At 43.7% G+C, this 13,112-nt stretch overlaps 1 protein-coding gene across 1 annotated transcript; it reads left to right on the forward strand.

The window, feature by feature from the left end:
- The first annotated feature begins 7,874 nt into the window (after window positions 1-7,874).
- On the forward strand, window positions 7,875-12,854 carry ostn (osteocrin). The gene is made up of 5 exons (XM_005737462.1): window positions 7,875-7,929; window positions 10,730-10,828; window positions 11,756-11,985; window positions 12,064-12,208; window positions 12,282-12,854. Exons 2-4 carry the CDS (start codon window positions 10,730-10,732, stop codon window positions 12,149-12,151), a joined length of 417 nt encoding a protein of 138 aa, XP_005737519.1. The 5' UTR covers window positions 7,875-7,929; the 3' UTR covers window positions 12,152-12,208; window positions 12,282-12,854.
- Window positions 12,855-13,112: the final 258 nt, after the last annotated feature.

Raw genomic sequence — 13,112 nt, forward strand, 5'->3', positions numbered from 1 at the left:
TCCAAGTTAATCAAATCAAAGCTTTTGTGCTTCAAAGAATCATTTTATGTAAAAAACACAAACTCAGTGAACTTCAGATAAAAAAAAAACAAGATTTTAGCAGCTTCATAATCAGAGCAGACGGCGAAGACACCGAGAGACAGAAGTACAGCACACTCACCCGGAGACAGCGAGGGTCTGCACCTGAGACACACTGCAGGGATTCAGCTCACACTGAGCATCAAAGTTTCATTCAACACAAACCAGAAAGTTTTTACATCTATGTTTCTTCTTCAGGGATCTTTTGTTTTTTTAATTAACACAACAATTAAACAAAAAACCTTGACAAAAACAACACAAACCAAACTTAACAATGTGCACAAAGGATGTAAAATTCCAAAAGCATGTCAAAACTTTTAATGCAGTTATTAAAATGTGATGAAAAAACAACAAAATCACGATCAGAACAAACAAAAAGAAATCAAAAGCCACAAACTGATGTAAAATTGCACAACAATAAATACATAAAGGTCCTTTATTGTAAATGTCATAAATGTCACTTCAGGTCAGAACATGATGTGAGATGACAAACAGTTGGCCAAAAAGATGCAACATGTGGACACAAAATAACAAAATGACCTCAAAGAGCGATGAAATTCCCCCAAGACAAAAGTGAAATGGACACAAAGTCACGTGAAATTACCTCCAAAAAGGCACCGAGACATAAAACCAAAAACTGTCCAAAAACAGATGTAATTACACACACGAAAAGACCGTAAAATGATGTGAAATCACAAAACTTTAAAGGATGACCAGAAGTGACAAAAGCAGAAGCAAAAGCGCCAAAATGACGTCAAATAATATAAAATTAGAGAAAAAAGACAGAAGATGCTATGAAACAACCGAGAGACATAAAAGCTGCTTTAATATACCTCCACCTTGTGGCCACAGGAGGAACTACAGCTGTGGGGTGACGGGATAACACTGGAGGAGCCTTTTACACTAAAGTGTTTCCTCCTTCTGACTGACCACAGTTTTTGTTTCACCTCAGCCTCTGCCGGGTTGGAAACACGCACAGAGTCAGAATGTCAGCTTCAGTGTGCACAAACTGACACAAAATACCCACAAACACAAACAAACACACAAAACAACCAAAAACAGCATCAAAATCGCCACAAAGTGGTTTAAAATATCTGCAAACACGTAGAAAATGGTCCAAAGGGCAGAAAATGAAAACAAACTGATGCAGCATCAGCCAATCAAATCCCACAGAGACATAAAAGAACCAAAAACATCACAAAGAGACAAAAAATTATAATTAACAGTTGAGAAATCACAAAAAACGACCACAAAATGAACCATCTTACATCATTTAATCCTCACTGTGCACTAAGGGCTCCACAATGATGTAGAAAGCAAAGATAAACGACAGATGACAATAAAAGTAATTCACAGCATCTTCTTCAGTCCTGAAGGACACGATGAACGACCCCGAGCGCCTCCTCTGGCGCCACCTGGAGGACAGGCACACACTTGAGGTACTGCTTCTTCACCAGCTGCTTCTCATCACGCTCGTCACCCCGCGTGTGTCAGTGAGCCGTGTGATTGGCTCATTAGTCGGTATAAAAACAAAGGCAAGCAGCCAGCCAATCAGCACAAAGAAAACAGACCTCTGCTGCTTTCCCAGCATGCCTTGGGAGCGTGGTGGTCCGGCGAGTTGGAGCTGAACAGGAAGATCAAAACCTAAAATAATAAACGGGACACAAATTAAATTAAAGATTTAAAGTTAAACACCAACAGCTCGGTGAGTCCGAAGGATCAGAGCCGATATTCTGATATATGAGCCGATGTTGTCTTTCAGGCACATTAATCATAGTCAGAATTATTAGTGAGTTGTCATTAAGGCCGTAAGGAAGCGTGAACACTGTGTAAATAAGAGAGAGTTTATGTGTGGGCTCTGTGGGGAGCTGTAACCATCCGCTTGGTGCTTTCATCCCTTTAGTCGCAGCCGTGTTGCTGTCGGTGAGACCGAGAGCAGCTGATGGCTTTCGCAGGTCTGCTGTGTGGGACGGGTCGAGTCCAGGTCACAACCGCAAAGTCATGACTGGAACACTTTCAACGGGAGTGTGAGGGAGCTCCAGCAGGTCAGAGATACTGGAAACTGGGAACACCACCCCCACCCCACCACACCCGCCCACCGGCTGTGTGTTAAATTAATTTGTTCTTTTCCACCAGCTCGTCCCTGCAGCTGTCGTTGCCACAGACGCACAAAACAAGCGCTCCTCTGTCTGCTGAGATGTCACTATGTTTGTTTCCGTCTGTTGGCCGCATCAGGTAACAAAGGGCCGTCCGAGGAGACGTGCACGGTCGTTAGCAGGAATCAAACCTGAGACCTCTGTCGTCCGTCAAACAGCAACAAACCTCTGTCAGTGGATCAGATTCTCGGCTCGTCTGGCCTCAGACAAACTTCCCCACCGGCCTCGTGTTTATTTTAAGTTTTTTCTCACGAGTGCAGGTTAACATCGCCGCAGCTGCTACTGTGCACTTTACTTAATTTTTTTACTTTATTTTCATGGCTTCTGTGCTTCAAAAAGAAGTCCAGCTGTATAAAAATAACTCACTGCTCACTTGATCATTAAAGGTGGACATTGCCACGCCCCCTAGTTATCAAACGTAATACAAAGCGAGACCGTGGCTGTTTTTGTACCAGGCCGTAAACATGATTATTCCTGCTGTAAAGTTTTAACGAGGACAGACTCACTGCCGGAGCCTCAAGTGGACATTAGAGGAACTGCAGCTTTTGACACGCCTGCGTTGTCCCTTGCTTCAACATCAGCGTGACTTTTATTTTGAAACTTCCTTTCAATCAAGACCGGACTCAGTTATTCAGAGGTGCCTGTAACTTCTTTATTGCAATAATGTGAACAATGTTTTCTTCTTTGCAAACAGAGACAGTATAAAAGATGCCAAAGTGAAGCTAACACAAAGGTGCCTTCTTTTAACAGCCAGCAGGGGGCGACTCATCTGGTTAAACAGGCTTGCTGTATAAAAACGACCCTCGCTCTGCGAACACAGGAAAGTCTCTCTGAGAGCTGTCGTACCGAAACCTTCAGACGACAGAAAAACTTTGGTCCAAACTCTAAACACTGCAGTACTACTAGAGACTACAAGATACATGTGCGTGTATTTCAACTCATGTTAACTCTTATTTCCATTCATATAGATTCATGATGTCTGCACCGCTCTGAGAGATGCTTCACATTGCGTCGTTCACCTGTACATTAACAAAGGCCTTCTGTTCTATTCATTTTGTGAATTTTGCTCATTTTAAGATTATCCGGGTTTGTTCACTGGCTAAGCACTGTTTTGTTTTTGGACTGCTGTTTGAGACATGTCTGCTGAGCTCTTCAGCTTTTGAAACTTAGACTCGTTTTTGTACTTGAACTTTTGTGTTTCCCAGCTCTGTGCCGAGTCCTCCCGTCTTTAGCCCAAGCCTGGTAAATATCCTGCAACCTTCAGCTGTTATTCAGGCACCGGTGGCTGCTCTCACTTCCCTCCATAAAAAAGCAGAGCTGAGTCTGTGCTTCGCCAACTGTCCCCTTAAAGGAGATTAGAGTTCTCAGAGCGGAAAAGAAAGTGTTGCTCATTTGTCTCCCTGCAGGATTTTCTGTCCCGTCGGTCCGCCGTCCTGCTGACTCTGCGGTAACGGCGTAAAGCTCCAGCTGATGATTCATGGATCGGATGACTCAGATCTTGTGAGTGAAGCTTCTCTGGGCCAAATCAAGCCGGTAGGATTCCCCCTGGATATTCCCTGCCGTCCTCGGTCTCACGCCTCCGGCTTTCCTGGATCTCACTGTTTACTCAGTCAGCTCTCACAGTGAAAGCTGAGCCGCGGCTCTGTGTGGATCTGCTCTGAAGGTTATCGGGAGGTCTGAAGGTAGTCAGACACCAAAACAAAGACACACAAAACTCTCATCACAGGAGTTTACCAATCCAGGAGCTGCTCTTAGCTACACCACCACCACATCAGCAGTCGAAACACTTAAACCTGCAAAGGTTCATCAGACATGTGACCATGGGCCTGTTCTGCTTCTCCTTGTTTCCTGTTATAAACATCTCCTGCTCATGTTCCACATGGCCAAAGTTTCTAATAAAGAGCTCAGACGGCTGTAAACAGTCAGTTTATCGCTGATGTCATATAGAGGTCACATCCCTAATATGGCCGGTGGGCACTGAAGCTCCACCCACCAAGCTTTTAGTTTATGAGGGGCATCCAATCAGAAGAGCATTACCTTAAAGACGAGCTAAAACTGCTCATTTGAGACAGAGGATGAACTGAGAGGACTGGTATATGATTCTATAAAGTAATGATTATTTTGATTTGTGAATCATACAAAGCAGTAATTGAGTGTAAGAAACGTTGTTGTGGGCTTTGATGGTTTGGTCAGTTTTGGTGGTTTTGGTCAGTGGTTGTTGATCAATGGTCATGAGAATTTGCATAATTAAGATTAAGGAACTGACCTCCCAGCCCATTGTTCCTCAGTGGGCTGGTTTCAGTCATTATGCAAATGTTCTGTTTATGAGATTGAAGAAACCTGCAGTCAGCTGAGACTGAAGACGTCACTTGGATGAGTGGCAAAACGTTTCTCCCACAAAATGCTACGTCCAGATGAACAGAATCAACTTTTTGGAGGTCCTTGTGTTGTTCAGCATCCATCTTCTACCTTTAAGACTCCACATGGCTGAGTTATTTAAAAAAAAAAAACACAATAAGTGTGTGTTTACTCAGGTAATTTCTGCTGTAAAGTTTGAACATTTTAAATATTTTTTACATGGGTGTGTATGGGGACGGACTCTAGTGGACATTGTCAGGCTGCTGCTTTGATGGACAGATTTCAACAGCTGATTGTGAACAAACTAAAGAGCTTTGATGCGGCGTCACCATCGCGAGTCAGGCTTTGAATACGTCAGCTGACCTGATTTGCTAATAACCTTTTTAATTACATTTGTGACAACTGAATTCTTGGCATGATGCTGCTTTGCCCAGGCGTTTCGTCAGCCATGTTGGCTCCACAAGCCCGCTCCCTGACCCTTGCTGCAGGTAACTGTGTTGTCTCTGTTGCCAGGGTGACGTTACTGATGAACGGTCCAAAAAGGGCAAACAATGACTCACCTGAAGCGTCACTTATTTCTCACCTTTAAATGTTCCTGTTAGTTTAACCGCTCCTGATTCCCGTTCAGCCAAGTGAATCAGCTGACAGCGCCTAACTGTTTCCACGTAACGTACAAGAACAGCAGCTCAACCGACAATAAGTTATATGAGCATTCAAATAACCAGCACTCGGACATCACACCACAAAATCAGTAAAATAACTGCGACACAGATCCACTGTGATGGAGTCACACTTGAAACACTCCAAGAAATGCTAGCTAACTTTAGCGTAGAAATAGAGTTGGATGCTAAAGGCCTTTTCAGGCATGTAGCAAACATGTTTAGACAAACTTGAGCATGCCAGGTTTGTTTAGACAGTAAAGTAGCTTCTTGTATTTAGGTAGGCAAAGTGTGTAGTTTAGACAGGGGTTGTGTCTTATTAGTGGGCGATAAAAAATCACACAAACAATGAAGCTAGCAGTTAGCACAGCGTATGCTACTGCCTGTGTTAAAGGGCCATAACACCACTAAACACCAGACGCTGTTCTCCCAGCACAACACAGACTCCAACACAAACTGCACATGAGGACAGAAACTAAATCTATCACAGGCTTCGACGGAAACAGAGAACATTAAGGTTAGTCGGCTAGCTTGGCTAACCATAACATCATTGCTAGAAAATCATAGTTAACTTTTGTTTTAACTGGCTCATAACACAATTTTGTGACTATTTGTTTTTCATTCAATAATTTAAAGAAAATAAAATTGGTTACAGCGTCTGCTCATTCAGATCCAGTTTGGTATTGGACCTGGTTTGACTTCACAGAACCGCCACAGAAGATGGGACTCTGTGCAGTCCGGTGGAAAACTAAGAACACCTTCACTGCTTCTATAGGAATTAAAACCACCTCGGGTGGATTTAGGTGTGATAACACAATTCCACAATCTTCCCACCAGTGGTCTCAGCAAAGTCACCCTACCAAACCCAAAAGCTCCATCTCGTACTATACAGGTCTCAGTTAGCATGTTAAAGGTTAAAGTTCATGACGGCACGGTTAGAGATAGAGCGAACAAATATGGCTCTTTTGTAAATCCATAAAGCACAAAACCAACATTTCAGGCACCTCACAGTCCCTAAGTGGACCATGAACTCCTCTGTATACCAGTGTGAGCCTGTCTGTCCCACAGCTAAAGCTCTGACCATGAACAGGACAATGATCCAAGCACAGCAACAGATCTCCAACAGAACGGCTGAAAAAGAAAAGTGCTGCAGAGCTCAGAGAGCTATGCATGGATAAATGCTGCACATGTCAATGAACTGAAGCAACACTGTGAAGACGAGTGGACCAGAAGTCCTCAACCATAATGCAACAGACACATAGAGCCACACTTTACTTTTATTTCAGGTTATTGGTGCTTAAGCAGGTTCTGTGGGCTCAGTTATTCACAGCACTGCAGACTTACAGGCTCCTGTATTTAGACTTGTGTGTGCTGCTGAAAGGGCAACAGGAAGAAAAAAACGAGTGCTACGATGACATCACCTCGAGCAGAGAAGGCCGTGGACTAATTAAAGGGTGATTGGTTGGGGGATGGTGGGCTTATTATTAGCATATTAGCTGGAGTGTCATTACCGTTATTAACCCAGGTGTGTTTTCTCAATGACCAAATTCTCCATCCCGAACGGACGGATGGGTGGAACGGAGGTCGTACGATCCCGAGAGGATAAGTGGGAGAGAGCCCTGTCGCCATAGCAACAGAAACACAAAGAAGATGGGGATCAACTTCGAGTTCACGGCAGGACAGAAAAACATGTCGCCGTATGACCTCATCCTAACTTTGACACGATACTCCTGTCACGAAACTGCACGCCAGCAGAGGAATGTGATTGGTTCTACTTCTGCAGCCACTTCCTGTCCAAGATGGCTTCTCTTTATTATTAATACTGTAAACATAACTGCATCAGTCAGTGTGGCAGCAGCTTGTTTCTGTTACTCATCAAAGAGTCTGACAGAAGTTTGGGTTTTGTTGTTTTTTGTATCACTTTGTGTTTCTTTGTTGTTATTTGTGATGCAAACGAACTACAAATTGTTTGGTTTCAAAACTATTTGTATCTTTTTTTCTTATTTTTGCATCTCTGTTGTTACTTTTTATTGTTATTTAGTAACTATTCATGTCTTTGACGTTTGTTGTCATTTTCTCTTTGTTTGCATCTTTGTGCTCATTTTGTTGTTGCCTTGCTACATCTTTTGACTTCGCTTTGTGTGTCTTGGTGGGAGTTTTGTCTCTTTTTGCCATTGTTTTGCAGCAGTGGTTAACTTTATGCACAGTTTCATTGGCGGCCCATTCTCGTGTTTGCTTTCTGTTTCTTGCACTTCCAAAGTCTGTCTCGGTGAACCTGCAGACCCACTCAGGTTGCAGACATTTAATGTTTCTCTGGGAGAGATCTGATGTCTCGTGTGGAGTGCGATCGGAGCACACGGATGGTGCAGTTGGAGAACAGAGACGAGTCTGAATGTGTTTATTTTAAAAACTGACCTTCAGGAGGAAACTGAGAGCGGGGAGGACGGAGGGAGGCGTGATTGCTCCCAGGAGCTTTCATTAACAGGTAATGGACCTAATGATGACATCTTACACACATGATGGTGGAAAAGAAGAACAGGAAGTGATGCCACTGGAGCAGAGGCTGCTGATTGGATAGGAGATTCCCAGGCAGCTGCAATAAAACTTGATGTGTGAAGCCAGAAGAAGACACAGAAACAGAGCGAGGCAACGCAGCAGAGATCAGCTCCACACTGAAGGTACAAACATGCATGTGTGTGTGTGTGAGAGAGAGACACAGGTGTGCACAGGTGCAAATTAATGCCACTTCCCAACATTTTCTATTTAAATTTAAATTCCTTTCAGAGTTGAAGTTTTCTGCTCGCAGTTTTCTGTGTGTGAGTTGTTTGCTGCTTCTTTTTGTCATCTTTGATTCTTTCTGCCAACTTTCTGTGAAACTGAAAACCTGTGTGCATGATCTCATTTATGATTTCTGGCTAAGAAAACAGAGACTTGGACAGGTGAACATGAATTAAATATGTCTTTAAATCTTCACACGAGCAGCGTTTAGCACTGAAAATAAGACCTGGAGATGAACGAGAACTCTCTTCTCAGAGGAAGTCTAAAAAATGTGATGCTGATGTTCAGTCTGCTGCTGGGCTGCAAGAAGATTTTTGTGAATGGAAGGATTTGCAGTGTAAGAGTGTGTGTGTGTGTTTGTCCTCACACGTGCATGAATGAGAGAGCTGCAGCTCCTCAGCATCAGCAGCAGGTGTGAACAGGAGCGTGCACAAACCTTTGTGCATCGTCAGGAATGTATGTGAGTGACGCAACACGACAACAAGTGTTTGTTTCTGCGTGTCTGCTTGCAGGGGACACTGTGTGTGAGTGTGTGAGTGTGTGTGCAGGAGTGTCAGTGAGTGTGCATGTGACGGTCAAAAAGGCGTTTATTTGCAGGGATGGAAAATGCTAAAATTAGCCGATGTTGCTGGACAATACACTTACAGCCATCAGCCGAGCTAAAAGTGCCCCCCTCCTCATGTGTGTGTATTTAAAACCATTGTTGTGAGGACGCTTCGGTTCCTCTGAGAGGTCAGACCCGGTTTGGGGGGCCTGAAACTGTCAGACTGAGCTCTTTCTGCTGATGTCACAGAGCCGTCATTAACGTCTTTGTGAAAAACCACACTCTGTAAACAAAAGATGGACATGTGCACATGACATCACTCACACTCAAATGTGGAGGAGAATGTTTCGATCACGTTAACGCTGCAGCTGAGCTGGTTTTAAATAAATAAATAAATAAATGTTTATTTATATAGCACCTTTCAAGACAGAATCACAAAGTGCTGCACATAAGATTACAAGTCATAAAAAGATTTAAAAAGAGAAAATAAAACAGGCAAATTAACCAAAAGCAGTTTTAAAAAGGTAAGTTTTGAGTTGCTTTTTAAAAACAGCTGCTGAGTCCACAGTTCTTAATGTTTGGGGGAGAGGTCCACAGTCTGGGGGCCACAGTGGCAAAAGCTCTGTCACCCTGAGTCCTCCTCTTAGTATTTTTAAAGCAGGTAAGCCCTGATCAGATGACCTCAAAGACCTGCTGGGGCCATCGGGCTGTAGCAGATCAGAGATGTAGGCTGGTGCCAGTCCGTGCACAGCTCTGTAGGTCAAGACCAGGATCTTAAAATTGACTCTAAATGTAACAGGAAGCCAGTGTAACTGAGATAACAACAGTGTCACATGTGAGTACTTGCAGGATTTTGTCAAAAGTCGCGCTGCAGCGTTTTGCACAACCTGCAGACGATCCAGAGAACCTTTGCTTAGACACATAAACAGCAAATTACAATAATCCAAGCATGACGACATAAATGCATGTATAGCAATCTCCAGTTCAGAGCGAGATAAAATCGGGCTCAGCTTAGCCACATTTCTTAAATGATAAAAACAAGACCGAACCAGAGATTTCAACACCTAAATTCCTGATAGAGGATTTAACATAAAGTGAGAGAGGACCGAGGGCTTTCACTATCTGCGATAGAAACCTATCAGGGGCGCATACGAGGACTTCGGTTTTCCCCTCGTTGAGTTGGAGGAAATTTGCAGCCATCCAACGTTTGATCAAATCTAAGCAATCATTCAGACGCTGAAGCTTAGATAAATCCTGGGGCTTAAAAGAAACATACAACTGAATATCATCAGCATAACAGTGATAAGAAATGTCCTCAGAAGAGCCCATTACATGCCGGAGGGGGAGAAGATATATTAAAAACAATAAAGGTCCCAAAACTGACCCTTGAGGGACACCATAAGTGAGGGAGGTAGAGGATGACCTAAAATCGGAGACCGCCACAGAAAAGGATCGGTGATAGAATAGAATAGAATAGAATAGAATAGAATTCAACTTTATTGTCATTGCACATGCACAGGTACAGGGCAACGAAATGCAGTTTGCATCCATCCAGAAGTGCTTTAGTGATATAGATATATTACAATATATATTAGTAATAAATAGATATGTGAGTATATTACAGAAATGGGTCTATTATGGTATGTTATAATGTACACGGTATGAAGCATGTTGTGAATATTCTATAACTATAAGTATGTACAGGCTGTAGTGAGTACAAGCTATGTACAGGATATAAATATGAAAAACTATACAGAAGATGGATGGAGATAAGAGGAGAACCACTCCAAGGCAGTTCCAGATACACCAACCCAATTTTTCAGCCTTTCAATGAGGTCAGCTGTGTCGAAAGCTGATGTGAGGTCCAACATGAGTAGAACAGAGCACTTTCCTGCATCATTATTCATCAAGATATCGCTTGAGACCCTAAGAAGAGCTGTCTCCGTGGAGTGAAATCGACGAAAACCGGACTGAAACTTATCGTAAATGCCATGTTTATCAGGAGCTGCCATAAGTTGCTTAGCCACTCATTACATGCTTATGCAGAAGAGAAAAGGTAAAACTGTAAGTTAGATAGTAATGTAACTACTCTGTGTTTTTGAGGTCCTTTATGCCAGTTCATTGAAGCATTACGTTTACCTGACTGATCGTTTCAGATGCAGTTCTGCTTCTGTTTGCTGCTCCCCGGCCTCCTGTCCTTCACTCTGCTCCGCTGCAGCGTCGACGGCCTCAGAGTCCAACCGCAACCTGCTCGGGTCAGTGTGCACACACACACACACACACACACACACACACACACACACACACACACACACACACAAGCCCTCTCATTTGACTCCTAAAACCCATTTTCAGCAGCCCTGTACAAAAAGCCCTCACAGTGCTCTAATGTCCCCGTAATGCATAAACGTCATCACAGTTCATAGTTCGCACTGATCCACTCACACGCGTGCATGTCTTTCTATCTTTGTGAGGACCAGACGTTCGTGTTTCACCAGTGGGAAAAGGACATTTACTTTCTTTCAAATACTTCCATTCTGTGCGCTTTAATGTAACCTGTGAGGAAGTACTTTTACATCATGTACTTCAGGTAAACTTTATAAGTACTTTTATTAGGCAGGATCCCGTCACACCATCACGAGAGCCAAAACAAGCAGCTCCTCCCTCGAGGGCTCGGTGCTGATATCAGATGGCGTGAGGCGGCGGGGAGGGAAAGCCGAAACGTTTTTCTGTTTAGTCTGGATGACACGAGATCTGTCGGAGTCATCTGAGGCAGCAGGCGGACAGGAAGTGAGACACCGCTCGCTGCCGGGGCCGTGGCGTGAGAGACAGGCTTCAGTGTGGAGGCGTAACATACAAAAACACAGTTCAGTGTTTTCCATACGGAGACTCCCTCATTGAAAATAAAGATGGAGGCGGCGTCGGAGGCTTTTCACAGCATCCCCTTGATTTACGTTTTTATCAGCAGACCAAAGTTCCCAGTAATCAGGAGGCATACGGGTTCAGGACAGGAAGTCCTTAAAACTGGACAGGAAGCACTGGATCAGACTCACACTCCTTTCCTTGGATATCATGTACAAAACCTTCAGCTCTAAGCCTTATCCCGGGTAATTTCACACATCCTCTCATACTCTCCTCATTTTCAGTAGATAAACTTGTTACGCCTTTATCTGATCCAGCAGGTAGACCAGCCCATTTTGAGATTTCATGCAGCCCCTCAGTCCCGCCCTGTAGGTGTGAAGGTGGGGGAGGAGCTGACGGCAAAACTGCTCCAATCGGATCACCTGATGAGGATGGAAAATGATGTCATGGAGCCAAAGAGGAAGAGGAGCTTTCCCATCAACAACGTCCCGCTGGACCGCCTGTCCATCAGCTCCATGGAAACGAAGCAGCAAGGGTCAGACAAGCAGAGGTAGTCACCTGTGAGAATACCTGAGAACACCTGAGACGCAGGGATGAGTCTAACGCCTCCATGTTCTTCTGTCTGCAGTAAGGTGGTGGAGTCGCCACGGCGACGACTCAATCCACCGCCCATTGACAGAATCGGGATGGGTCGTCTGCCAAACGGCAGAGGGTAGGCCACATCCCCTCCGTCTGAAAGCCCACCCTCTCTCCACAGCGCTCTCACTGGACAGGTGCAGAACTGCATGTGACTCATTTTCATAAAAGTATCAGTAAAAACACTAAAATGGTCATTTATCTCTACAGATGCATGAAACCGCCAATCACCTGCTGAACCACGCCCACCCTCACTTCACCTGGACACGCCCACCTGACACCCTCACTTCACCTGGACAGCAAACCTGACACCCTCACTTCACCTGGACAGCCCAACACAAAGCATGACTGTTCAATGATGCGTTCAAATGCAGCTCCGTAAAGTCGGCACACATAGAGAGGAAGTGATTTCAACAACACCTGCGATTTGCTTCCATGGCAACTCGTTTTAACAATCATTTTATTTACCTGTAAAACTTACAGATAAATAAAACTTTTTTAAAATACTGAATTTAATCAAGGTGAAATCTGTAATGTGAGCAAATCTCGAATTAGCAGCACCAACAAATATCCTGACGTGTGAGATTAAATATACTTATTAGTTTCCACCAATGAGAAGCTTTGATTTCAGATTTATTAAGAAATAAATATGTTACAACTTCAAAATTTGTATTTGGATAAAATCAGAGCCTGATCTCAGAAAGATCAAATCATCAGAATCGAGCAACTTTGACTATAATAAGAATAATTTGGATGTTTTGAGTTTTTTCATTTATAAACTTTTTCATCTTTTTGATTCTTTGCATTTAATATATAATTAAAAAAATTAAAGGTTAGAGTTTGAACATTTTAACCTCATTAGGATTAGTGTTAGGGAACAATAATGCTGCAGTTTTCCGAGTGTCACCTGAATGCACCATCGCCGGCTCCTCCTGCTGTTGGGACCCTGACTGGAGGCGTTGTTGCCTCGACTGCCCTCGCAATCGTCCAACACCAATCGAGTTTCGTCCTTGCACGTTTGTCTCAGAGTTGTGCCGCAGG

The sequence above is a fragment of the Pundamilia nyererei genome, unplaced genomic scaffold (genome assembly GCF_000239375.1).
Source record: "Pundamilia nyererei isolate P.nyererei 1_Seehausen unplaced genomic scaffold, PunNye1.0 scaffold00076, whole genome shotgun sequence".
Lineage (NCBI taxonomy): Eukaryota > Metazoa > Chordata > Actinopteri > Cichliformes > Cichlidae > Pundamilia > Pundamilia nyererei.